This window comes from Tinamus guttatus, unplaced genomic scaffold, assembly GCF_059628265.1.
Source record: "Tinamus guttatus ecotype Peru unplaced genomic scaffold, ASM5962826v1 Tinamus_guttatus_pri_ptg000472l, whole genome shotgun sequence".
In the NCBI taxonomy this organism is placed as follows: domain Eukaryota; kingdom Metazoa; phylum Chordata; class Aves; order Tinamiformes; family Tinamidae; genus Tinamus; species Tinamus guttatus.
In genome coordinates, this window is record NW_028289006.1 from 8,588,519 (window position 1) to 8,615,253 (window position 26,735).

Here is a 26,735-nt window from a genome sequence, read left to right on the forward strand (position 1 = left end):
CTGCTTTATTATTTTGTAAGGCTTTATCATACTCCCACCTACTTTCTTCCTGTATTTGGTTAGTCTAATTGTGAAAGTGCATAGCCTGAAAGCTGCCTTTTCTTCTTCAGCTGTGGGGAAAATGTCTGAATATTAATGCTGGAGTCTTTCCTACAACTCGTTGCATAGCTACACAGAAATAGCAGCATTCTGATTTACATGTGTAGAGGTACCCAGTTCCCACATTACATATCTTTAGTTTAAAATTACTTGCATTTGATAGTAAAAGGGAAACAATTTCCATGGCATTTTAATATTTGAAAAATTAAAATTGTGAGATGACTATTCAGGAGCATAAGAACAACTACAGATGTTGCCAGGTTCCCATTTATTCTTTTAATAAGGAGAATTGAATATTATTCTGCAGACAAAGCTATTTAATTCTACCTCTACCAATAAAAATGGTTGCTTGAATATTATTTTTATCTCCAGGAAAACTTATACTGATCAGAATTTTGTGTTGAATATGGTTTTAATATGTCTTAGGGAATGGAAAAAAAATGCTGTCCTCTAAATATGAGAAAATTAACTTAATGTATTTGGGATCATGTTCATAATGTCAGAACCATACTGCCTCTTAAAATGTCCCCTGGCAGCAGGGAAGTTGTTTTGTTTAGCTTCTCTACCTTTCTGTTACTTGAGTGATTACCCAAACAAAGCTCCAGTCCCTCTCTTCGTAGTCACAACTCAGCAAATTTAGTGCATGGGACTGAACTGAAAATATGTGGGGTATGCCCAGAGCTGCCAGTAATAGGTAACCCATGGAATAGGCCCTCACTTTGTTTTCTTTATGTTGTTGTGACTGTCTTGATTGAGGGAGGAACTGGGAAACTTAGAAAAAGCAGAAGCCTCCTTCAGACAAGCCCACGTCTTATAGAGCCCTATGATCTCTCCTGCTTGATGAAACAATTCCCTGTTGTGCTGCACCTTGGGGCATCACCTCGAGTTTACTCTGTAAAAGGCAGGAAACAAAAGCAAGCAAAGAAGAGAAAAAAAAAAAAAGTGATTTACGTCTAACATAAGCCTGTTAAAAATAAGTGCGTAGAGTAGAGGGCCAGGATGAGCTGTGCTGGAAGCTTCCTCCGGGCCCGGGACCCTCACCCAGCAGCACTGGACTTTGCAGCACAGTGGGTCCTCTTTCCCTCGCTCTGCACCAAAGCTGCTGAGCTTAGAAAGGGGAAAGAAAAGAAAAACAAAAATCCCTTCTGAAGCTTTATTACAAATCTCTAATTCCCAGGGGTTTTTAGCAAACAGGAACTTTAATGTGCATTCATTTCCCTGTTGGCAAAGTCAGCTTAAAACAATAATCATAATAATAATAAAAATCCTGCAACGTCCCAGAACGAACTGAGCCTCTGCTTGCTGCCTCACTCCTCTGCTGGGCCACGTTAAATAGCTTTTCAGAGGTACCTTCAGTCACACCAAGGTCTGCAAAGGACTCTTGCAAATAGGACATGTTTACTTAAAAATCCCAGGGAGGGCAAAGGGACCACAGTCGTCTGACTTTGTCCCTTCATATTCCCATTACTTGTCCCAATATCTCGCAAAGCCATACAGCTCCTGGATCTGAAAGGCAGGTTATTATGTACAAAGAACTGGTGTGACAACTTGCCCTTCATTAACACTGCTTTTTAGCTGAGCGACTTGACCTGAAGTGGCTGGAACCTCCCAGGGAAAGTTTTCAATGCCCTTTTTTTTTTTTTTTTTCCCCTCCAAGAGTTCCCCAGCAGAGCAAAACCCCTTCTTTCCCATTTGCTGGCTGGTGGCTGCCCTGAGGGTGATGAGGCTGGAAGTTTTGCAAGTCCTGTACATAACTTCACATCACAGGAGCAAGTGTGGGGTTAGTTACCCCCCTCCTTTCCCCGCTTTCTTTTTCCTGCTCCTAAACGCCTCCTTCAAGATTGCAGCTGGGCAGGACTCCAAAGGTGCAGCAGCAGCAGCAGCAACAAGCTGGAGTTCAAAGTTAGCAGTAAATTACACAACTTCCAGCTCATCGCTACGCTCAGTGACTATTAACAAGCTGGAAGGCGCTCAGGGAAAAAAATAGGGGAGAAGGGAACACCCTTGAACTGCTTGGGGATCGCTGATGTTATGCTTTTGCTGCTGGGATCATGGCTCCCTTTGGAAGGAATTTGTTAAAAGCCCGGCATAAAAACAGGTAAGTCCGTTTGTACGTGGAGGAAGAGGGAGAAGGGGAGTTAAGGGATGGATTTCTTTTATACTTTTTTTTTTTTTTTTTTTTTCCGGTTCTGGGAAGGATGTTGTTTTGGGACCCCGCAGCTCCCATGAGCCGTGTCTTTGGGGCTCACCTGGGGTCGGAGGCAGTGAGGGGGCAGGGGCACTTCCCCCAACTCTCTCCCTCTCCTCCACCTGCCTCCGCTCCGGCCCCTTTAAGTCCTAGGCAAAAGTTGTAGCGGGGAGGATATCGCTCTCCCTAACTTTGAACCTCCCCCTCGACCCCTCCGCGTCCAAAGCCGTTGAAGTCCCTCGTTTTAACAAGCTGGGACTGGTACGGCGCTGAGAAGAGGAGCTTGGTAAGTGTCCAGGGGCGCAGATGGGGTGCTCCCCCCTCACGGGCGGGTTGCGGCCACTCGGGCTCTCTCCGTGCTCCGCTTTTCCCAAATTTCCCAGGATGGAAGAGCTCCAACTGGGAGGAATCAGCCCGTAGCTGCAAGTCTGGGAAGACCAAGGTGCGCACCCAGACTGGAGAGTTGGGGGGGGTGGGGGGGGAGAAAGGGGACAAGGAAACTTTTTGGTTACACATAACCCGAGCTAAGCTTCGGTGCTTTTTTTTCCTTCCTCCTTCCCCACCACCAAAAAAAAAAAAAAAAAAAAAGTGCCAGTTGACAGCTGTGCCGAGGTTGGCTCCTTGCAAATTTTCTTTGTAAGGACTTTGCCCCTCACTGTTCATTCTCCCGCATGCCATCCACGTGAATTGTGGAAAAAAAGCACAAAAAAAAAAAAAAAAAAAAAAAGCTTCGTGGGGAAGTATGTAATTGTTCTAAGTGTGGGGAGGGCTTTAAAGTGTACATTTTGTTGGTGTGAACACGCTGCTTTGGTCTCTATGGAATTTACAGTGGCTCGACCCGTTTAGGTAAGATTTACAGAAACGTATCATCGACTTTTTGGCTTAGTGATAAGATCATGGATCAGTTGTAATCTCTTCCCCATTTTAACTCCTGCTATCCAGTGAAAACTGGGTTGTATTTAAGGGTACTCAAGGGACCACTTTTTTTTTTTTTTTTTTCAGAAGGAATAGCATTGGACCCTAAACAGATGTGTAGATATGTCCTATTTTGATCCAAGTGCCAATTTTTGCTTTGATATTTTCTTCTTTCTTTCATTTGATACACTGAAAGTTGTTTTGGAGGTGTGACTGTTTAGACATTTTACGGTAATTTAATACTTTATATATATATTTATTATATTTTAATACATTATAAGAAATAAAAAGCAGAACAACTACATTTAGTCAATGTTTTAAAATATGGAGCTACTTTAGAATCACTAATACTGTAGGTTACTGCTTATATAAGTATATTTTGCTAATGAGTTTGGAAATGCAAGTATTTCTTATATAGCTAACCAGTGTTCAAAACATCTAGGAAGGTGTACATGAACTTATTTTTTATCAAACTGATTTTTACACAAAGTTGAATGTTTATTCCTGTTAAATGATAAGTTTTGCTATTGCCATCAAATGTCTGAATAGTGATGTTAAATCACAAAATGCGGTTCCATTCCATCCTGTGAATCTGTTTCTCTTTGACATTTAAAATAATTGCATCAATCTGATTAGATTCATTGATATCTATTGTGTTCCTTGAGAAACAGTCATAATCCGAACCTTTAAATAGCAAATAAAAAATGAAATATTGATGGCAACATCACAGGGAACATTTACCATTTTACTTTCATTTGATTGCCCCCTCAAATTAATGCCTTTACAGATAGAAGTGTTGTCAGGGCAAGGTAAACGAAAAGTGGATGAAAGTTTTATAACTATAGAAATGGGAAGGGGGGTTGGTTATTGTAGAAATGTGAGGGTAGGGTGAGGTGACAAGAACAAAGCAAAATACATAATTATTTTATGGCTTTTGTTATTACCTGTTCAAATATTGTAAATTTCTCTATATTTAATGTTCATTTTCAATGCTGACCTTTGAGAATTCAAACTTTGCTTATAGTCTTAGCAAATGGGCCTCACATTACAATAGAAACACTGTGAAATAGTATTTTTTTTGTTATGATTGTATCTTTGCCAACTCATTTGTAAACCTTGAATAGGAAGTCAAATGACTTTAAAATCCTTAGTTATGTTTAGTAGAGCAGTAGATGTGAAGTCAGACCTTAAGAGGCTCATTAGTCTACCTTGCCTTAGTGTGCCTTTCTTTAAAGAGGGACCAGAAAGGACACACGTGTCCTTTTGTATGTCTATGTATGTATGTGCAATTTAATCTGCTACTTATTTTTTAGGTCTAGTGCTTGCCTCTCTCTTTGAGATACTCAGTTGTAAGAGAAGAAATACCCAGCAAAGGGGGAAGCACGAAGAGAGCAAGCATTATCTTTCCTTCCCCGCCCTACCACCCACTCTGCATTTTCACTAAGAGTAATGACCCTTAACTACGTTGGAGAAGTAAATACCATATTTACAGGAGGAGGACATAAAACTGAGTTAAATGGCTTAGTCAAGGCAACAAAAGTAGTTGGAGCAAGAGCCAGAACGAAAATGAAGGAGTTAGGAATGATTTGCTCAGATAACAAGGTGACACCTCTGTAATTAGTGCTTGTCTTGCAGCATTGCCTAGAGGTCCCAATAAAGGATCAGGGCCCTATTTTGTAGTAGACTCTTCACGCCCAGGTCATAAAATGTCAGCCTCTACCCCAAAGATCTTAGCGTTCAAACAAAGAGTTTACTTTAACTCTGTGTGTGAGCTATGTGAACAGGAAGGGGAGGAGGGGGGGATGCTGGTTGTGATCCCAGAAGCCTCCAGAGAAAGAAACGGTGATTAAACCCCGGGAAGACTAAACCTGTGTTGAACTGCTTCTGGTGCTTGAGAGGTCTGCCATCTGTAGTATTCTCTTGGGCTACTGAAATCCAGTTCATGCAGAGACATAGCACAAGGCTTAAGTAAACATTAAGTCAGGTCATTTTAAGCCCTGGTTTGCTTTCAGAGGAGCACCAGCCAGGAACTGGTCGCTGATGTATTTTTGTTGGCCAGGAAGAGCTTGAGTGATATTTTGATATCTTTTTTTCTGGACTTGTGAGGAGTGTTTTATACTATTCTCTGACCTCGTATGTCATTCAGAAATAGTTGTAGTTCCCAGAGCATGTATATACTTGTTAATGTGTCCCCTGGGGAGCAACACACCCAGAAGATAGCAAGGCCCCACCCACCAGCAGATCCAAATATGATCCATAGGGACAGGCTGCACCTTATAAGGCAATAAATAAAGGGAAAAAAGGACATTTTCCTGCAGGACTCAGTCTCAATGACATGACTGAGCCTGAAGGGATTTTTTTTAGGTAAACCTCTTAAAGATGCTATTCTGTGGAAGGTACATGACGTAAGGAAATGCTCAGCCAAAGATTGAATCATATGGAGTATGAGAAAGGGTATAGAGTTCTCTGTAGATAATGTCTAGTATGAATCTAATGGACTGTACTTCATGGAGACAAAACAGCTTCCTATTCAAGTATGAGCGACAAAACAAAAGTGTATATATTTACAGTGTATATGTTTTATGGTTTCACACTGTATAAAATTTCTTGGTTGCTAAGTAACACAAAATCTGTCCCAATGCTTCTCTAAAATTAAGATTACACTGCACTTGGTTGCTACATTTGTTCACTTCTAAGAATTTAATCATTTCAAATGTTATTCCTTACCTCAAGGATATCTGGGTATATCACTCACTTGTCATGTGTTATCTTCCCAGTGATCTCACTCCTAGAAAGTTCATTCCATTGGTATTTCTCTTTCATTGAGGCTATGTCCTTGAGTTTTTCATCTAAAGCTAAACTGAACTCATCAGAACCTGAGTGTTCTTGTAAATCTTTGCTTGTAGGCCAAAGTTGGGGGGGGGGGGAAGTGAGCCAAAAGGGAGACTCACCAGAGACTCCCTCTTCTTCACTAGTTGACTAGTTGCCCTTGAATCTCTAGGGCTATGCCATTAGGTACAAATAGCTAGAGAAATATTTTTGCCAATGTGATTCATGCTGGTCCTAAGTTTACCACAACCATTTATATGCTCTGTTGACATATAACACACTTGAGCCCACAGTACTGTTTGATGCAACAGTCATGTTGCAAATCTGTTATTATTTAAATATATTTATTGCTTTTGCTCTTCCTTCCAGATTTTTTTTTCCACATTTTTACCCCCAAAGTCTCAGTCCCACAGCAGCTGGCATAGTGTTTCTGTCTAGGAGGTAATCATCTACTTTGCCTCCTCTTTTTGTCTGCCTCTCTTTAATCATCTCCTCTACTTTGTTTCAGAGATAGAAAGACCATGCATATCCGTTCATTAGGGTGCACGTTGAGGGAGTTCTTCCTGTCCTGAGAGTCAGAGGCCCCTCCCTAATGCAAGTAATACTCAATTATTCTCTCAGGATTTATATTACAGTGCAGGATAATGAATTGGATTAGAGACTTCATCTATGTGATACTGGCCTAACATTATCATGTTCCCTCCCCTCCTCCCTCCCTCCAGTAGTTTCTCTGTGTACCTAGTTAGCTCAGTGACTTGAGTACTGCTCTGAGCACCCCTAATGCTCCATGGTTGAGTGCACTCTGCTACATTTTAAGCCTTGCTGAAGCAAAACTTAAAATACTCGGCTTTTGGGTTCAAACTGGAAAAGCTCTGAGAGATCGGCCGCTTATCTGAAAGAACTGCATGTGAACTATACTGTAAGTCTAATGAGATCATGTGAAATGTCTTAATACTTCTCTCCTTGGATGAACATACTCTGAGAAGTCTTTATGAAGTTATATGAATGCTTTTTGTTGAAAGACTACCTGGAATTTGTTATGTATGCTGGAGGGGATAGATTAAAACTTATCTAGCATCAATGGTGTAATGTAATCTATATTAAATTTTTGAAAGGAAAGGATGATTTTTGTTTGCTATGTTTCGGTAATGGTGGAATATTCTTCTCATTATTTTCACTTTTACTTTACCGTGAGTTGCATTACTGAACTACCAAAGAAGAGGTTCCTTTTGGCACCAGACCTCATACTTTCTAATTTATTTGCCAGTATGGCTTGTCAGCTTTGTTTCAGGGGTCAAAATGGTTGCATACATTTTCTAGTAATCTCTGTACACGTTTGTTCACTTCACTTTCAGGAAGAGCTTTTTGTCTAGCAAAACACTAACCTTATTTCTAAAGAGTTAATTATCTACTATCCCAGGAGAGCAGACAGTAATTTCATTCCAGTGGAGTAAATAAAATGACTAATAGATCTGTGTAATACTACACCATGTAAAGAAAGAGCAGTGCTTTGGCTGAGTTTAAGCTAATCTGAAGCACTATTATAATGTACAGTCAAGCTGAGAAAACACATTTCGGACAAAGAAAAATGTTTTTAGTAACCAAAGAAAAATCTTACTGGTTAATGGCGATTTCCTATTTTATTAAAGAAAAAGGAATATTTTACATTCAGGCAAAAGGATCAGACATTTCTACAAGCATAATGATGTCAGTAGAGAGATGAATGTTTTCAGGGATGGGGATTTTTTTTTTTTAAATTCTAGTAGCTTTCATAAAAGTCAGTGATAATCACAAGCTAGCATCTTTTGAATACAGAACTATACCCTTAATTTCAGAAAATCTTATTTTGTTTGGTTCTCCACAGTGAAAAACAATAATTTAAAATTATGATCTTAAACATTATTATTTGCAAGCATTAACATTACAAATGCAGTACAAACATTAATAAGCTTCTTCAGCTTTTTTTTTTTTTTTGGTATGTAGGCAAATGCTGATTACTGGTGACAAGAAGGACGATGCAAGATAAGCTTTTTGCATGAGACCACACACTAAGCCTAGTATGTTGGCCATACTGGTAGCCAGTTTTGTGCAGAGAGAGAACTGAGCTAGCATTGTCACTCTAATGTTTCTCTTATGTGTATGATACTTTCAAGACTGGAAATTACAGATAAAAAGTCAAAGGAGCTTTGACAATGAACACAAAGAAAAAGCACCAACTTAATGGAACTGGAACAAAAAAAAATAGACGATTACATTTGTCTAACAAAGGCGGGAGCAATTCTCTACAGAGTGTAGGTATTAAAAACATGAAGTTCAGTGTAATCTTCAGGTCGATATGATGCTGTGCTAGAGACTAATATCATACACACATCTCTGCGAGTTTCTGTCAAATCACTTTGTTGGTTTGTCCCAGGACGTATACATCATCTGTTCCATGCCTGTGTCTCCCTCTCACAAGGATTATGTATACTACATTTGAGCTCAGTGTACGTCACACAAATTTTGATGATGGAATTTTTACTTCCAAGGATGTAAACCTTTGGTGGAACTGCAAAATTCTTGCAAGAAGAAAGAGTACTTCTCATAAATAATTTCTCAGTTCCGTATGTTACACAAAATTAAAAAGGATATAATTAGTGATTTTTGAAAGTAGTAGGTTTCAGGAAGCCCTGTCAAAAAGAAAGCTTTTTTTTTTTTTTTGAACACCTTTCTGGAAATTGGCTCGGTTGAGCACCAGAGCCACCCATGAGGTGCTTTTTCCTGTCTTGGCCTATCCAGAAATATGTTCAAGGAGCATGTATTGTAATAGTGATAATGATACCAGCTTGCTTTGTGACTTCAAACTACAAATAAGGATACTTGGTTTTCCCTAACTGTAATATGCGTAGTGTTTGCATGCCTCAGGAGAGTAAGTAGGGCATGACTAGACAGTGTAAATTCTGTAGAAGTCCACAGTAAGTGTGAAAGTAAGTTAGTAGGGGAGGTATGACTAAAACCTGGGAGTTGCTTGTTTCTAATCCTTCATACAGTCTCCTACAGTTGGCTGCCACACAGAGAAATGAAAATGCATCACAGATTGTTTTGCTTTGATTTCCTTCATGCTTCACAGGGAAATTTTCATCAGTCTGAGGTTTCTCCTGATAAAACTGCTTGTGAGGGGAACAGCAAAATCACAGAAAAGGCAATAAAAAAACTATCGTGTTTCTTAACAGATTGAGAGGTGTTTTTGAGAGGTAAACATAAGGAGAGAAAGATGACTTGTGAACTAAAAAGTCAGAAAGCAAGGTCTTCATTAGTAATGAAAATAAAGGTACATTGTGATTTTATTTTTAATTTTGTAAAACTAAAGTCTTGATACCATATGGAGGGAAAGAAAAACACCAGACTTTAAAGATGGTTTTTCCCTATAGGTTTGCCATACATATCAAATGCAGTTTAATTAAGGACTTGTTTCTCTTTCACAGAATATTAAGGTGTCTGCCTAAGTACTTGTTTGCTTCTGTCAGTCTGAATCATCTTATTATCGAGTGATCAGTGACTACTAGACTAGTAGGCTAGATCCTACTGTATTTTGGTGCATTAGGTGTATAGGTAAGAACTCAGGCCACTGTATTAGGTTTATAGGTAAGAACTCAGGCCACTGTATTATTTTTATTGTATTTTATCTTGGATGTATAAACCTCATTTTCTTTTTCTTTTTTTTTTTTTTTTTAAGCATTCATTAATCAGCTGCATTACTAGCATTAATAACAGGAAGAAAATATATTTACACAGCAATATGAAATTTGCTATGAATGAAATGCATAAATCTGAATTATCTACTTTGAGGACAAAAACTGTCAGTCTGATTACTTTGCTTCTTTATTCTCCACTCCTGTCTGCTCTCATTCATTAATGTAAAGATTTCTGAGATTTCTGAGTTACGAATTTCCCATCATAATGGAAAATATAATCAGTGTTCTAGAAAAACACAGAATATATTTTGTCTTCCTTTTAATAATATGAAACCAGCACTGTTATACATTGAAAAGCATAATATTTTCTTGTTCACAGAACAAGAAAACCATTTTTTAAGAAATGTAATAATGCTGTAATAATTTTATAGACCAAGTTTTGTTTTTGTCAGGAGTAAATATGTTTACATTAATTTAACTGGTAAACATGCGTGACCTCAGAGGAGTTGTATAATAGCGTGAAGACTACTAATTTTTAAGAGAGCCTGCCCTTGATGCTGAACCTGCAATTTGTTCTTTGTTAGTAGATTCCCTTACCCATGTGGAACACCTTTGTTCGCTTTCCCCAACCTCCTTCAAATTCAATATCATAGTACTTCTACTGAGAGCTGTTTCCACTGTGAAAGCACTTTATACTTTGGTGGGGGGCAGGAGGGGAGAAGGGGGTTAGAACATCAGTTGAGGCAGTATTTTGACAATATATTTTTATGCCTCATCTGTGACAGGAATTTATCAGATCCTTCCTACTGATCAAAGAGTGGCCTAGTGATATTTATAAATGCAGGATCAGATGCTGATCTCCATTTGCTCTTGTTTCTGTCCGCTTTGTGCACTGGTAAATTGATACACTGAATTGTTTCACTGGGATAGTGCCTGTTGTCAGACTTCCTCTGTACTGATTGCAAAGCTACTAACTGTGCTTGTATAACCTAATAATTGCCTGTATCTCTCAGGGCCACTTTGTTACTAGTACTTTGTTTTACCAGAAAACTGTGTTAGGAAACCTATCTTCCTAACAAAGTTGGGGATTGCTATTGACTTTATTTTACTTTTCCAGATATTTAGTGATGTTACTTTAAGCATTAGATAGACACAATCCGTGTTTACTCATGAAAATCATTAGTCAGACAAAGTTATGACTTATTTTTAGAAATGTAGTTGTGGATGTTTAAAGTATTTGCTTTTAGTGACAGTCAGACTGTTCATAAACTTCAGGTAGACAGTACCGTGCAGTTGTTGAGCTGCATCTTACCTGTGTTTAGCCATTGGAAATTTAGGTATCTAATCATCTTGGTACTCTTTGTAGTTAATGAGTACAGCTAAACACTTCCAGAGGGCAATTCATTCTGCCCTAGATGACTGTTAGTCACCCTTTTGGAGGTACCTATCTTATGTCACTGATTACAGAGGAAACTTGGAAAATTATCTTTGACTACACATCTACATTTTAAATAAATGGGATGAGCTCCACCCAAATGTCTTTCAAAGGGAAGGTTAACATCTCTGAACATCTTGCCTTCATGGAGCATGCTCAGACTTTGCAAGAGACCTAATTAACACTGTACTGAACATACACCATCTTTTGTACCATTCATTTTAGAAATTAAAAAGCAAATAGTGAGTTGAACAGTGAATTACAGGTGGCTAATATATGATTAAGGGACAACTATATTAATAACCTGGATAGTAGTCCCGTCTCCTGCCATGAAATTCCTACGTGATGCCAGACAAGTCACATAAACCGCAGTTTACAAAAGTGATTATTTACTGCATGTTCTTCATTTTCTAATTTGATGTCTTGCATTCTGTTTTGCACAAGGACTAGGAAGTCACAGGGGCAAAGGAAGTTTATAGATGTCTTGATTCAGACATACTTTGTTACAGATAACAGTTCAGTCTTCCAGACACGGATTGAGTGGTTGCCTTTGGCATAACTTTCCTTGAGCTTCGGATTTGTTAAGGGAAGGTAGTATACTTCTTGACTTGCTAGAAGAGGATATGAAGATCAATTCAGTAATGATATTAAAGCAATTGTATGTCTTGTGATAAAAGCAAAAAACACACTACGTAAATGAAAAAAAATGTGTCTTCCATTAAGTATTGTACACAGAAGAGAAGATAGGGTGGACTGAGTGAAAGTAAGAAAGAAAAGATACATTTACAAGCACCATTGAAGCCACCAAAACTAATTATTAGAAACTTCAAAGATTCACAAAATTATCTTTAAAAACCTGTGGTTGTAACTTCTAGCTAGCAGCATTCACCAGATTGATACACTATCATTGCTAGTCTCACACAGGTCCTGAAAAATCTGCAACTATGCATCTTGCTCATACCCTACCAAAAAGGAAGGTTTTCAGCCATAAAGTCTCAACTAATAGCCCTGTCCAGAATGTGTCTGATGTCACTGAGTGCAGCCAATTGTCCCTCTAGTCCGAATACCTTATAAGATACTTGAATTTGGATCTTCAGCATCTAATTTTCAGAAAAGTTCTTAAATCGTCTGTAATCCTCTCAGTGTTTTCTGTTGCACCTCTTCAATTTGTGATAGCTTGCATAAGTTAATTAGAGCAAGTAGAAGAAAGATTTTTGTTGAATGCTTTCCTGGGGAAGGTATTCAGGCTTTTACTGCAAAGTTGCGTACAGGTGGAACACCTGAATGAGGTCTTACAGTAAGTGCTTGAGTCGTACCCTTTTGTTTGCATTTCTGGCTAGTTTAGATCAGTTCCTGCTGAGCCTGCTGGTGTCAACAAATCCTATTGTTAGGGGTGCAACTCTTCTGTGGCCTTTTTTGTGGAAAGAAGGGATTATAAATTGCAGTGGTGGGAAAGGCAGCTAAAACTTGTAACACCCACTATTTGCAAAGCCTCAGTACCTTCTGGAACTCTAGCATACATGAGTATTGCCTATTGTACACGTTCAGTGAGGCAGGGTACAGGATGTAAGAGTAAGGATTCGTCTCACTATGAACAAACTGAATTGAATTCATTTTCATTGAACCAAGAAGCATGGGAAACACTAGTGCCTACAGTTTTTGAGTGTGTGACTTTACTAAAAAGAAATATGTGTGAGTTCCAAAGTGTGTGTGATAAATATATATTTAGAATATAAGTGCCTATTATTCATCTGTATAGCCTATAAGGAACACAGTCATATATCTTAATACAGGTTAGATCTATAATAAAAGTTATCTATGCCTACTATGCAATAAAATATATAAAATATACAAGAACCAGGTTATCATACGTGACATACAGACACAGGCATTTATGTAAGTTGCGTACATAGGCATCTTAAATGTTACGCAACTGAGTACATACAAGGATTCTTTAAAAGTTGGAGGTGGAAAGTATAATGTGAGCATATTTCAGAAGAGTGCCAAATACCTGTATTTCTCCAAACATCACAGCTGTTTGCATGGTAGAAGGAAGAGTGACTCCCTTTAGCTGTCACTGTTGCATCTAGTTTATGAAATGTCTTATTTAAAGTAAACTGTCTTTTATACTCACTGAGAAATAGTCATCTTCACTGCTCTTATTTTGAAAGGATCTCCAGCTTCTAAGACATTTGGATACGTGAATTAATGAAGCATTAGTTTGAATGTTGATGCAGTCTGATTTTCTGTGAACTAAAGACAAGTAGTTCGCAGTGTCTTTCTGATGTCACAGCTCTCTTGGGATCATCACTATCCTGCTATAGATGGTATCTCACCCACAATTTCTTGGAACTCTCTTGTTCTATGTCCACAGACATAGGTCCTCTTCCAGCTTCAGCTGTGGTGACTTCAGAGTTTCTTTGGCCCCCACCTGCTCCTCACTGCTTCTCACAGGTCTATTGCTAGGGGTTACCATCTCTTCAGTTTAGCTACTTGAAATTTTTGTACAGCTTACTTATTCAGTCACATTCAGGAGGCTTATAGTAGTTTAACAAGAGGCCTTTATTTTTATGGTCCAACTCATCTAAATTTGTAGTTTGGAGCACCACAGATAAACAGTATGGTATATGTAAGAGAGCTGCAGTGGGAAGGTTGTGACGGACGAGTGACATGAGTGTGAACCTCTTCAGGGAGCCCTAGCGGGAAACAAGAGCATATTTGTTGACTTCCAAGAATCATTTTCACTTTCCTTTAGCCTTCCTGACACACTTTCAGTACACCAACTTTTTGTCTATTATTCTTTCATTAGAAGCAGCACCTCCTGGGCCAGTTATATTATTGTCTCCAGACTCTGTAGTGCATTCATTAGAGATTTTTTTTTTTCCAAGAGCTTCTGTTTTACAGGTACTCTGAATGTAAAGGCCCGTTCCCCTAGTAAACATGATAATAAAGCTAAAGTGCAAAAAGGCTGTGAGTATTCAAAATTGAGCCCTTCCTAGCTTCAGCTAGAAGAGGGAAGAGTATGCTTTTACCCATTATAACAGTTTCATCATAGTCCCAGACCATCTTTGGGGTAAAGCTGTTCTCAGTCACACCTTTGGATTCGAATGGAATCGTGGAATGCCCTTTCCTCTGCATTTAGCTTTCTTCACCTTCTCGCAACTGAAATTGGGGGGGAGGGGGAGGTGTGTGCACACGCACGTGTGTGAGAGAGAGTGCTACAATGCACCAGTCTTTGTATCTCTTTCTTGCCTGTACTCTCACCTTTATAGGAATCTGGTGAATCTCCCAGTTCTCTTGATCTTTATGATGTAGTATAAACCTTGGTTTCAGCCAGCAGTTCCTTCCTTCTTGCATTCCCCATCTTCATCCTCTGACTGGATAGAACAAGTTTTGCAAGCTACAGTGCTCTCTTTAGCATATCCATTGCTAGGGAAGAGTCTGGTCAGTAAGGTTAACAATTTATTTTGTTTGCCCAGTAGCTTCTTCAGACAGGGTATGGTGATAGTTCAGGGACCCTTTTGACCTGTGGCTTAGTAACTAATATTGAAGCATTCATTGATGAGCAATTTTTAGAAAATTACCAAAATGCATAAACTGCATATATATCTCTCAGATTTTCAATGGACACTAAAATATGTCTCCCTTCCTTCCTTCCTTCCTTCCTAGTTATGTATTTCGTACTCAGTTGAGCTCTTCACAGTGAACAGTTGCATGAGTGTCCACTTCATCCGGTCATCTTTTTTTTTTTCCTCTCCCTTTCATCTCTTTGAATATTTTAAGTAATGGAACACATTTGTTATTGAATTATCGTTCAGAAAGATCAAGAGAGACATAAGAAAAAAAAAGAATTTGATTGTAAGTGAGGTCTCAGTAGGACCCTTTTGAGGTGATATCTTCAATATAATTTAATGAAAGCAAATGAAACAGATTATACAGTATAATTTCAAAGTAAGCTGGTTGACTGTAAAATTTATTACAGTAGTGAAATACAGAAGAAAGTTTAAGCCCATTCTGCCATTCTCACTTCTGTCAAGCTGAATTGCTGCTTGATCTTGGTTTAATGATCTACAAAAGGGTTATTCTGGAAGAATATGAGAGGAGAAAAAGTCAAGGAAGTAAAGGTAGGAAATGCCAGATTTTTGGTGCCCATGTGACCATGCTTTGGCCCTTTTCAAAAATGAAAAAAAAAAAAAAGTATGGAATACCTTTAATTTTTTTAATGCACAATAAAATAGTTTGAAATACTAAGAGGTAATTATGAGGGTGATCTTTCAGAAGATTACTTTGCGGATCTGAAGGATTGCTTTTGCTGAAAGGGCAGTCATAACACCCCCAGCTGGGCATTCCCCCATCTCCTTTGCACCAGCAGCTATTCTGTTGTGACCCCATGAGGCCCAGTTCAGGGATCACTGTTCACACATATACACAGACACACACGTGTATTTGTGTATATATGTGTGTCTGTGAATATATAGCTATTTGAATATACATGTGACTATATATATGGGGGAAGGTAAGCTTTCTGTGAGTTTGGCCAGTTGAAAGCCCTTCAGTCAGATTAACACTAGAGATGGCACAAGCAAGGAGGTGGGAAAGGCAGTTTGCCATCAGATTACCTAAACCAGTTCCTAAGTCATGCAGTTGATCACCTATGAAGCAGTATTTTACAGTAAAAACAATATTTCGGATAATCATTTGCCTAAAGTGGTTATTTTTAAAACAATTTTGTGTATTTTGGGGTTGGGTTTTGGTAGTGTTGTGTTTTGGTAGTGTTGTGTTGCGTTTTGTTTTTAAAGACAAAATAAAAATAACAATTCCTGTGAGGTTCCTTTTTACCATCATGGCCTAAGAGTATCCAAGCTCTGAAGCTCACTGCAGGCTGTTGCTTGAGCAGTTACAGAGGTAATTACAGTACGGTTTACAGTGGTGCTAAGGAAAAGATGCTTTGCTGAGCCTTGGTTAGATTTGAGGAATTGGTGGAAGGCGACCAAGTCTATCAGGACTTTCTTTTCTTTCATTGTGAGTTGTTCGTGCTATGCTCTATTTTGAAGTGTTCATAAGAAGATCCCAGGAAATGCCTTTTGTTTTTTTGTTCCAGGGACTGTCAGAAAGATGCCATGAAATCCTATGGTTTCTTTATCTATATCTTGTTCCTTTATTCAGCTTAGATTAGTATGACTGCTGAGCATGGAGTGCTTCATTAATGTTTTGACAGAACAAACGCAACCTCAGAATGTTCTATTTTTATTTATTCACTGAGCAAGATGTCAACAAAGCCAGGAGAGGGAACGAGTTTATCTTTGTCTTTCAAGAAAGGTCGAACAGAATTTAATCAAACAACAACAACAACAACAAAAAATAGTGCTTTCAACCTGTGGAATTCCCCTCACTTCTTTTATCTCATAAGCTCATAAACAACAAGGGTGCTGCTTAGATAACTGTAAAAATACCTAATGTTAAAAATGAGATAAACTAAATTTCTATTAGCTGGCTAATAACAACAGTTCTAACTTTGTAGTTTAGAGATCTGTCTCCAAGATGAGCTTTACATGTTTCTACTTCCTGTGTGTACTGAAGGTGTTGGTTGGGAATTAGGAGCACAATAGCACTGACATAGTTTGACTGACTCTTAAATATGCATAGGCACTTGAATAAACAGCAGGGCACTACAAAGAATTTTATTTTTTCAGTATGATTGTGGTAGCTAAAATTCAGTGGTATCTTCATTTGTGAGCTATGGGATCTGACCAATGCCCCAAATCAAAATATGGCATTTGCTACATTAATATACCTAACCTGCATGCTCCTTGCTAGCATTGGAGAATTTGAAAATGCACACCTTCTTGTCCACCCTATCATGGCCCAAAGAATTGCCTCTGCTGGGTGTTTGTTTTGGCTCTGGAGCTATTAATGGATCTGCCATTTCAGTATCACATCAGCTTCCTCAGTAGCAGTCACAATGCACATGTCAAAGCTTGTTTTCCCAGTAAATTATTAATGTTATTGTTGCTCACCTTGGAAAATATTTTGGTGGACAGCTAGGTCTGCTGTGCTCTCAATCCTCCATTTTGACAGGCCATCACAGCTACAGATCTGATCCGGTAAGCAAGTAACCTGTCACATCATTCTGTGTATATAGCAAACTTTCTCATTTTACTCACTGCAATCCAAGCATTTTTTGACTAATACTCACTTACCAAATGTATGCATGTGAATACCTAATGGAAAAATGATGATTTGTCTGACAGGAAGGCAGATTTAAAGTGTGTATGTAATCTATAGAGAATGTGCACCCTGAGGGGGAGAGAAGTGATTTCAGAGCTAAGGCAGGAGAAAAGGCCAAGTGAAGAGAAGATACATTATACATTCAATCATTTCAGCTGAAAACTTGCACTGGAATTTAGCAGATAAGATTTTGCAAAACAATAGCCACCACTGGAGTAATGACAGAGTTATTGTGGAAAAATTATACAATTTTTTTTTTTTTTTTTCAGGACAATCTTCCATAACTATCTTTCTTATCTAGTGATCAGGGAGGTTAATTCCTCTTAAAATGTCTTTTATGTATTTCTTTCTATTCATGTAAAATACTGAGTTAGTACAATTTCTTTCATTTTTTCTTTGTATAAAATCTGCTTATCAAATGAGGAAAGTTTTAGAGTCCCACTTTCTTGTTTATTGATTTTGTTTCTCTTGTATCTATTGTAAGAAATACTGATTTTCTTTCCTTTTTATTTTTCTTAAACATCGGTCCCTTTTCAGCCACCACGGTCCAAGATTTAGATATCACAATGATGCATGCAGTTTCCCATGCCTTTTTTTAACTGGAGTTTAACATTGACATTTAAAGTCAGCAAGAATTCTGTTGTAAATGAACTATTTGTAGTAAGATGTTTGTTTTACGTAACTTTTGTTTATCAGTCTACCTTTTCAACTTACTCGTGCTATGATACAACAATATAATTCCATATCTAGTCACAGGTTATTTGAGTGAAAATTGTCCAAGAGCACTAGGAGAGTTTAAAAAGTATGTGTATATTTATGTTTGATAAATGTCATATACCAGATACTCAATGCTCTTATTTTTAATAAATACCTAGATATACTTCTGTAAGGAAAAAACAACCGAACAAAAAACACACCTCTATCATTGAACATCATTATCAAATACAAAAACAGATGACAGAAAGAAATGGTTAGTTCTTTTGAAATAATAATTATTATAATTATTATTAACCAAGGTCTGTGTTGTCCTTACCAAGTCTTACAGTACTATCAGATTTACTCTGATACCTGCGTTGAGCTTTATTTTTCAAAAAAGCTATTGTTGAAACACCAGTCCTGCCTTGCCTTGACACTTTTTAGCTAGACATTGCCCTGACTTCAGTATGATGCAGAAGGGAAAAAGGACTAAGATTTTGGCTTATCGCATATGGAATTTATATTCCTCACATGACACAGAAGTTACCTGTGCCTCCATAAACATTGTTTTTTAAGGATAGGGGAAGGGAAATGGGTATGGAGTTAGTTAATAGGCTTTCTAGAATCCTGAAAGCTTTGGAGTAATTCCAACTTCATTGGGTGGTGAGAAAATAGATACTTGTTCTTTGCTGCCCTTAGGAAACTCAAGCATGTAATCTAGTTAGGCAGGAGGCATACGGCGTGTAGTATTTGGCCTTTATTGCTTTATGAATCCCTGTCCAGGAGGTGATAGAAAGTAGAGTAAAAAAAGGTGGATTAGACATGGATGGTCTGAATAAACTTAGTGTGAACTTTTAATGTGATCCATTTGTGCCTGAAAAGTTGAGGGTCTTTTGACCTGAACTTCAGTATAGGATGTGTATTCTTTATATCTTTAGTGCTTAAACTTACTCTGTCAGAAATCCCACTGGATCAAATTAAGTTAGTTTCATTCATACAAGTACTGCAACACATGGCACCAGTAGCTTTACTTTCTACAAATCCCACAGAGCCAAAATATGCTTAGACCTTTATTTCAAAATTACTTTCCATTGTTGGTATATATAGGCATATATGAAAGTAGCATTCTGAGATTAAAAAAAAATGATAAAAACAGTGATATTATCTTTTCTAAGTGGAATTAGCTCTTATATACATTGACTTGTCAGTGGTATCAGAGAAGCTCTCAAGTGACTGTCTGTGTTGTGCCCGTAGGACATCTGAAGGGTGCTCATGTCAGTTAGGTGTCCCTGCAATTTTGGCCTCTCCTTATTCCTAACAAGTAAATATAGTTGAAAGCTATCAGATTTTTGAGATGGGCATTTATGGCCAAGATCTGAGGTTCAGATGTGAAAGGGGATAAGGAGATTCATTATTAAGTGCCAATAGAAAGTGGATGCCCTCTACATCCTTGCAAATGATAAACTCCAGTTATCATCTGATCTGCTGCAGGTCAGACCATCCATTATTGCACCATCACCAACAGGAGGCTCTTTGTAAATTAGTGTTGTGTTGCCTTCTTTGCATTGCAAATGATCGTTGTGCAACCTTCTGGGGCTCGAGCATAATGAAATGTATTTATGTAAGCAGAGATTCAAAAGAAAAACTGAGAAGAAAACGATCTCAAAAGTACAAAGTTAACTTTGTTTTCTACGCAAGAATGAGCTGAGTTATATCATCTACTAGAACAGTGAAAAGAATCCTCCTGACAAAAAGAATAATTCATTACAGATCATGTGCCACTTGCAGCTGCAATGATGAATTAAAATAATAATAATTTAAAAAGGTGTCATTGCACCAAAAGGTAAAGAATATTCCGAGCCACAAATATTTTGTGCTCTTTAACAGGTACAGCTGGATGGCATCTGATTGACAGTAATTAAATTCATACATAGTATATAAAAGCTCTTCAGTTCCTGAAAATCAAAATTCTGAAAGTTGATTTCACTAGTAAATTGCTGAAAAAGTAGAAATAAGCTATTTCACACAAATGGCTTTTCAGTATGAACTCCATTAGAGTAAATTTGTACATTGTTAACCGTTTTATAAATTCTCCATCAAAGAAGCAATGTACTGCTTTGTGTGCCATCTGTTTTTACTTGCATTTTTTAAAGTTTGTTGATATTTTAATGCCTGAGGGACACAGCTAATCACATTTTTGATCATGAACATGGTCTCATGTTTTGTGCATTCTATTAATATGCAAAAATTATTTTTGGAAATTGGTCATGTTGGCTTAAAGTTGATGAAACATTGAACAATAATGCTAACAGTATGCTCATAAAATTGTAGTTGATATGTATCATCTTTTGTGGAGAACATCCATTAAATTTGGGAAATATCCAAAGTTCTGCTTCCATCATTTTAGTTACTTCATATTTTGACTTTGCTCAACATACACGCCTGCATGTTTTTGTTTCATCTATGCACAGCAGGAATATACTACCTTTTTTTCTCCTAGGCTAAAATAAAACTTCATATAGTATATATCTAACACTGGAAAATCACCTTGTGCTGACACAGTCAAGGCTTTGTGTGAGGTCTGTAACTTGGTTAGATTTTCTTTTGGGTAACAAGAGAAGCAAAGTATAGAAGGATGAAAGTAGAAGTAAAGTAGAAGGGTTTTTTTTTTTTTAATAAGGAAATATACTTTCTGTACTTTTAATTTGCACTTTTGACCATTCCTAACGTTAAAATCTTACCTGTTCCTAAGCAACAAATAACTTTACAAGAAAAAGTTTATTTGCACATTGTCATTATTATCAAGGCTTTTAAATCATAAATGGATAGCTGTAGAGAGGGAGCGAAAGAGATCTTTTCAGTCATCTATTCAAAGAAACAGAATTCAAACTGTAAGCTTTTGAGGATGACTACAGAAACAGCAATATACCACTGAAAAAATGAAGTTGCCTAGATAGTAGTGAAGAAGTTGCTCTTGAAACTGTCTTTGAAGAAAGCTAGGAATGTAAACAGGAAAAACATCTTAACCGTTACAGACTGAGTTGGTATGTTACTCAAATATGACAATTCTTTTGTTTTCTGTTAAGCTGATGGATGTGAAGGCCAAGGAATTACTAAATATGAGAAGCTCACCTTTTTATTAAAATGACTTTCCAAAAGCAGAGCTTACTGTTGAATGTTATGATTTTAATACTGCATCTGTCTCCAAAAAATGTGGCTAAAGCTAACTTATGCTCCAGATGAGGAGTGACACACTGGATTATAAATTCATTAATATTGAAATTACTTTACAGGTTTCCTTTTATATGTAAGTAGGAAATCCAGCAGTGAATGGTATTTTTTAGGTTAATATCTACTAAACCATGAAGTTATAATACACAGAACTCATGTTTTGTTATCTTTAGTAAGTCTACTGCTATTTAAACTGTTCTTTTTATATTTCTCCAAGATACTAAGCCAGATTCTGATTGAATTATTCTTACCTGTATTTACTTACTGGAAAATAAGGTTAGATAGGTCTCTTACGGTCATTGCAAGGCAGAAATTTCATTTGAGAATAAATCCCAAATATAGATGATTTAGGATGGTTAGGCTTTGGCCTTGGAAGACTTCTCTCATGACACTAAGGAACTCTGATGATAATTTTATACTTAAATCTTAACTTCCAGATGGGCAAGTGAGATAAATTTCACCTGGTATATTCAGAATCCTGTGTACCTTCTGTGAGAAAGAATAGCATAATGAAAGATGGCTCGTACTATTAGCATCCTTTTCATCCTGAAAGCAAGTGTTCAATAATTGTTATGGTGTGCCTGACAGAAGCTTCTTTTTTGTTTGGCATTATCAGGATTAGCTATAATTTTCAAATTATACAATAAATTTTACTTAGAAAGACTCTGGAATGTCATATTAGTTTAGCATTTTGTAGTTGAATATAATAAAGAATTATTTAAGATATTAGAATTCTGTGGGTTTGTGAGATTATAAATGCCATATTAATTCCTCTTAAGTTAAAAAGCAAGAGCAAAAATGTAACAACAAAGAGGAAAATAATGAAAGAAAAATTGCACTTCATAGTTCTGCTTTGATTTAAAATTTATAACAAAATTCAGAATTTCCTTTTTTATTTTCTGTAAAAGGTTGCAGTACAATTATAAGTTAAATGTTGTATATGTGTATATATAAATATACATGCATGTATAAAAATATATGTCTATTAAAGTTTTTTGAGCTTTTTGTGTATTGGCACATGCATATTTTATCCATTCCTGTAGTTCGGCTGCTAGTTATGGACTTGAATGTATTAAATACGGTAAAAACAAGATAAAGAAAAAATCCTCCCCAAAAGAGCTCAGTGTAAAGTGAGGTAGTCAGATGCATTTTGCCTGAAGAAAATAACAGTGGATGATAAGCGGATAGAAAATGGTTGTTATTTTTATCCTTCTATGTGCACGTTTCTGAGTTGAAATCCATTGACTGGTAATAGTTTTATTTCTGGTTATAGTTAACACTAAGACACTACATTTTTGAAAATTCATTTTGCATCTTTTTATCCTTAGCATCTATGGTAACACTGTAGTTCAGCTGGATTTTTTTTCTTTTTATATCCACAGTGAGAAATGGAGAGAGGTATTTGACTGTCGCAAGTGATCTATGCAGTGACCTATGTTGCAGTTATATACTTATGCAAGTTTCATATAACTACCTGTCTGTCAACAGATAAAAAGTTTTCTGTAGCACCCTGTGTTCTGTAAACCCATGAATTTTTAGCGTATGACATATTTAACAGTATCATTTATTACGGTATTGTCTTCTATTCCCCTCTCCCTCCCATTTTTTACTTTCAAAATATGCTTCTTTGCTATCTCTTTGCTATCTGTTATATACCTATATATAAAAATATTCTTAATAGTCTAGGAAGTATTTATTAGTCTTCTGAACACCAATTAAAAATGATAACTACAGTAAAATGCTGGACTATAAGAGGAAATATTGAAATGAGAAAATGATCTCATAACTCAATTTAACAAAATTCAGATTTTTAAATAGGAATGTTACAAGAGGTGAAACAATGCTGCTGGACAGAGTTCTCCTGTACTACTAAATTTATTTTCTCTATACTAATAAAAATCACTATTGTAGATTTGATTACTATTCAGTTGCAATCTCCTGTCTCTTGAGTATCCTTGCCTCCCCATCAGAGTAATACTCATAGCCCCAATCATATTTCAATTTATTGGATTGCACTTGTCTTTCAAGTTGTTTAATAATTAAGAAAAAGAAGCAAGTTGACCTGCTTTAATAATCACAGGGTATAACCCTAATTAGGTCTAGTCCATTCCTACTACATCTCAAATGACTAGAAAACTACTGTGACTAAGTAGTGCCAGATAAGAACACGTGGTATTAAGCCCTTAGGATATTGTCCAAATTGTCATTATCATTTTCAGGCTCTCCCTGTGGGACTGTCTCATCTATTCAAGTGAACCGAAAGTGATGCCAGAAAATGCAGAATAATATAATTTTCTCAGGAATTAATTGTTTTATCATTCTAGGCAAGATGCCAAATCCCCAGATCTAGGCAGGCAACAAATACTCAGTACAAATCCCATTACTTTCAATCACATCTCATGCATTGGCAGAGTGGTCTTATGTCATTGGATGTAATTCTTTGCAAGTCTAGGTTGGACAGATGGGGACAAAGTTAACAGTTTACTCTAATGTGAACAACTGCTTTGGTCACATGTATGACTTTCCAGGTTCCAGTGATTACTTGTTGATTAAAGAGTTACAGTAAGTATAATGGAATCCTTGGTGCCTGAATTTAGGTATCTTAATCTCTAAATTGGTACTAGCTAGTAATATCAGATTAATGCCATATTCCCTGGAATTCATAAATTTAAAAATATGTATTATTTTAACTTTTTAGAACTTTATGGCATTCCTATGTTAGATTTTGAAACATTTGTGTGAATGATACATTCATTCAAAGTCCACATATGTTCAGTGTGCATTAAGAAACATGATTATTCCCTTTAGAAGCCTGAGTGATATTAACAGCCTATCAATGTTTATGTAGTGTTCGTATGGTGAGAATTGATATGCAGATCTGAGTCCAGTGGAGTCTGGACATTTAATGTAGATTGCCAAATTTATGTCATGTATCATTAACACGTTTGATAAATATATCGAAAAAGGGATAAAAGATCTTTTATGTGAAATTCCCATTGATCTGAACTACTAATAATATTAGAGGAGCCGTTGAAATGGGTGTGTTTTTCTTTGCTTATTCCAAAGGTATTGGTGTATTTTTTTTTTAAAAAAAAAAGTACAGTAATATGGGAAGTCATCTCAATTTATCATTACAGTTTTTATTCATGTAATTGTAGTTTATGCCATTGAAATGTATAAGTTATGTTTTGTATTGTCTGTTTTCTCAGATCTTCCAGCAAGGACATGGCTTCAAATGAAAGAGAGATTGTGGTTTGGGTTTGCCAGGAGGAGAAGATTGTATGTGGCCTGACAAAGCGTACAACTTGTGCAGAGGTGATTCAAGCACTGCTAGAGGAACACCAGGCTACATTTGGAGAGAAAAAGGTCCTTTTTGGAAAACCCAGTGATTACTGCATTATAGAAAAATGGAGAGGTTCGGAGCGAGTCCTTCCACCTTTGACAAAGATTCTGCGGCTTTGGAAGGCCTGGGGAGAAGAGCAGCCTAATTTGCACTTTGTGTTGGTAAAGTCTGATGCTTTTCTCTCACTTCCACTGTGGAAGACAGCAGAAGCTAAGGTAGTACAAAATGTGGAAAAGCAGTGGGAGCTCAGCCCAGCAAATTACATGAAGATGTTGCCAATAGACAAGCAAAAGAAAATTGTCAGGAAGACTTTCCGGAAACTGGCCAAACTTAAACAGGACAGTGTTCAGCAAGAGAGAGATAATATGGAGACATTGATTCATCTGATCATTTCTCAAGATCATACAATTCATCAGCAAGTCCTTAGAATGAAGGAACTAGATATGGAAATTGAAAAATGTGAAGCAAAATTCCATCTTGATCGTGTAGCCAATGATGGAGAAAATTATGTGCAGGACTCTTATTTACTGGTCAATCCAAAGGAAGCTGAGCAGCAAATGAGTAGACCAGATGATCAAAAAGATATGCATGAATATTTGAACAAAAGTGAGGGAATATTACAGGTTGAAGAGAGATTGAAACATCATAAACAATTAATAGAAAAGCTTTGTTCTGAAATTGAAAAAGAAGTACTTGGTATATGCACAGAAAAAAATGCAGATGACACACACACAGAAGGAGCTACTAATGCTGAACTGGAAAACTCAGATTTGGAAAGTGTAAAATGTGAGCTGGAAAAAAGTATGAAGGATGGTCTGAGGATCAACTCATACTTGAGCTGCATTCAGAAAGAGCTTACATACAGGGACTCATTGCTTCAAAAAAAGGAAAAAGAATACGAACTTCTTGCAGAAGAATTTAATTTATTGCATGTTAAAGACAATGTGGAAGCCAGCCTTCCACCCAGTGAAGAGCCATCTAAGGGCACTGAAAGCCCCAGCATTGCAGTTCCTGACTTTGTTCACAGAGTGACTAATTTGGACATAAATGATACAGACTCTGACACTGGAATCAGCTCTACCCACAGCCAGGACTCTGAAATAACTTCAGGGGACATGGTTCTGTTATCAACATAGTTGAACACATTCACACGTTTATAAAAAAAAATCATATTTTGGTTTATCTTTTGGAGGATATTTATAAGCATTAGTAAACCTTACTGTCTTCAGAGTTCAGGTCTTTAATGTGGCACCAAACTAGCAATGTAAACAGTGTCTATATATGTGCTTAAAATTATACTCGCTCTTAAATGCGTGGGTAGCCTCATGGGTTAACTGCTAGTAGGTGCAAGATTGTTAGCTCTGCTAAATCAGAGCAGTGTTTAGAACTTGTAATATAGATACTTGGTGAAATAGTAGCATTCTGACCAGCTTAGACCGAAAGTCTGGATTTGATATCCCCTAATCTTTGGGTCCCCTACATCTGTGGACATTTTAGGAATGTGAATTAGAGAATAGCTCAAACCAGACAGAGAGCTTGATTTTTCTGCTCTGTTACATTAGCTTTATTCAACTGGAGTTTCCCTGGCATGAAGCTGCGGGAAGGTGTGTATAATCAAGTATGTAATCTATTTAAAATTAGTTTTCGTGATACTACAGGACAAAAAAAGGCAATGCTTTTATGCTATATATTTAAACTTAGTTTTATCAGGAGAACACATTCAAAAACACCTAATCCTATTTAAAAACTGGCTTTGCATGCGTGGATTTTTAGTTTCTCCCCTCTTTCACGAGCACCTAGTCACTACTAAGGTCCCTAACAGCCCCACTCATCTGCTGTCATCTAGCTGCCTCAGTGATGCTTAAGTCCACATTGTGTCTGCCAGCAAGCATGTCAGAACCACCCACAGCCTGCTTCTGCGAGCTACCCAAATCCCTAGGTCACACCTAAGCCCCAGGGGCATCTTCACCAAGGTGTTCGTTCTCGTGCCTATCCCAACAGTAGGATCCTGTCTCTTAGACCTCCTCCAACCCTGACTACTAAATCAAGCACAATGCAAGAGACGGGCAGGAACGAGGCGGTTTTGGCTCTGCCTGG

At 37.2% G+C, this 26,735-nt stretch overlaps 1 protein-coding gene and 1 long non-coding RNA gene across 2 annotated transcripts in view; one reads left to right on the top strand and one right to left on the bottom strand.

Annotated features, from left to right (window-relative positions):
* The window catches only part of LOC148593014 (uncharacterized), a 325,329-nt gene that overhangs the window by 170,331 nt on the left and 128,263 nt on the right, over positions 1–26,735 (bottom strand). The gene's annotated exons all lie outside the window — the stretch shown is intronic.
* Positions 1,736–25,779, top strand: RASSF9 (Ras association domain family member 9). Its single transcript, XM_010215319.2, has 2 exons — positions 1,736–2,197; positions 24,505–25,779. Exons 1-2 carry the CDS (start codon positions 2,151–2,153, stop codon positions 25,772–25,774), a joined length of 1,317 nt encoding a protein of 438 aa, XP_010213621.2. The 5' UTR covers positions 1,736–2,150; the 3' UTR covers positions 25,775–25,779.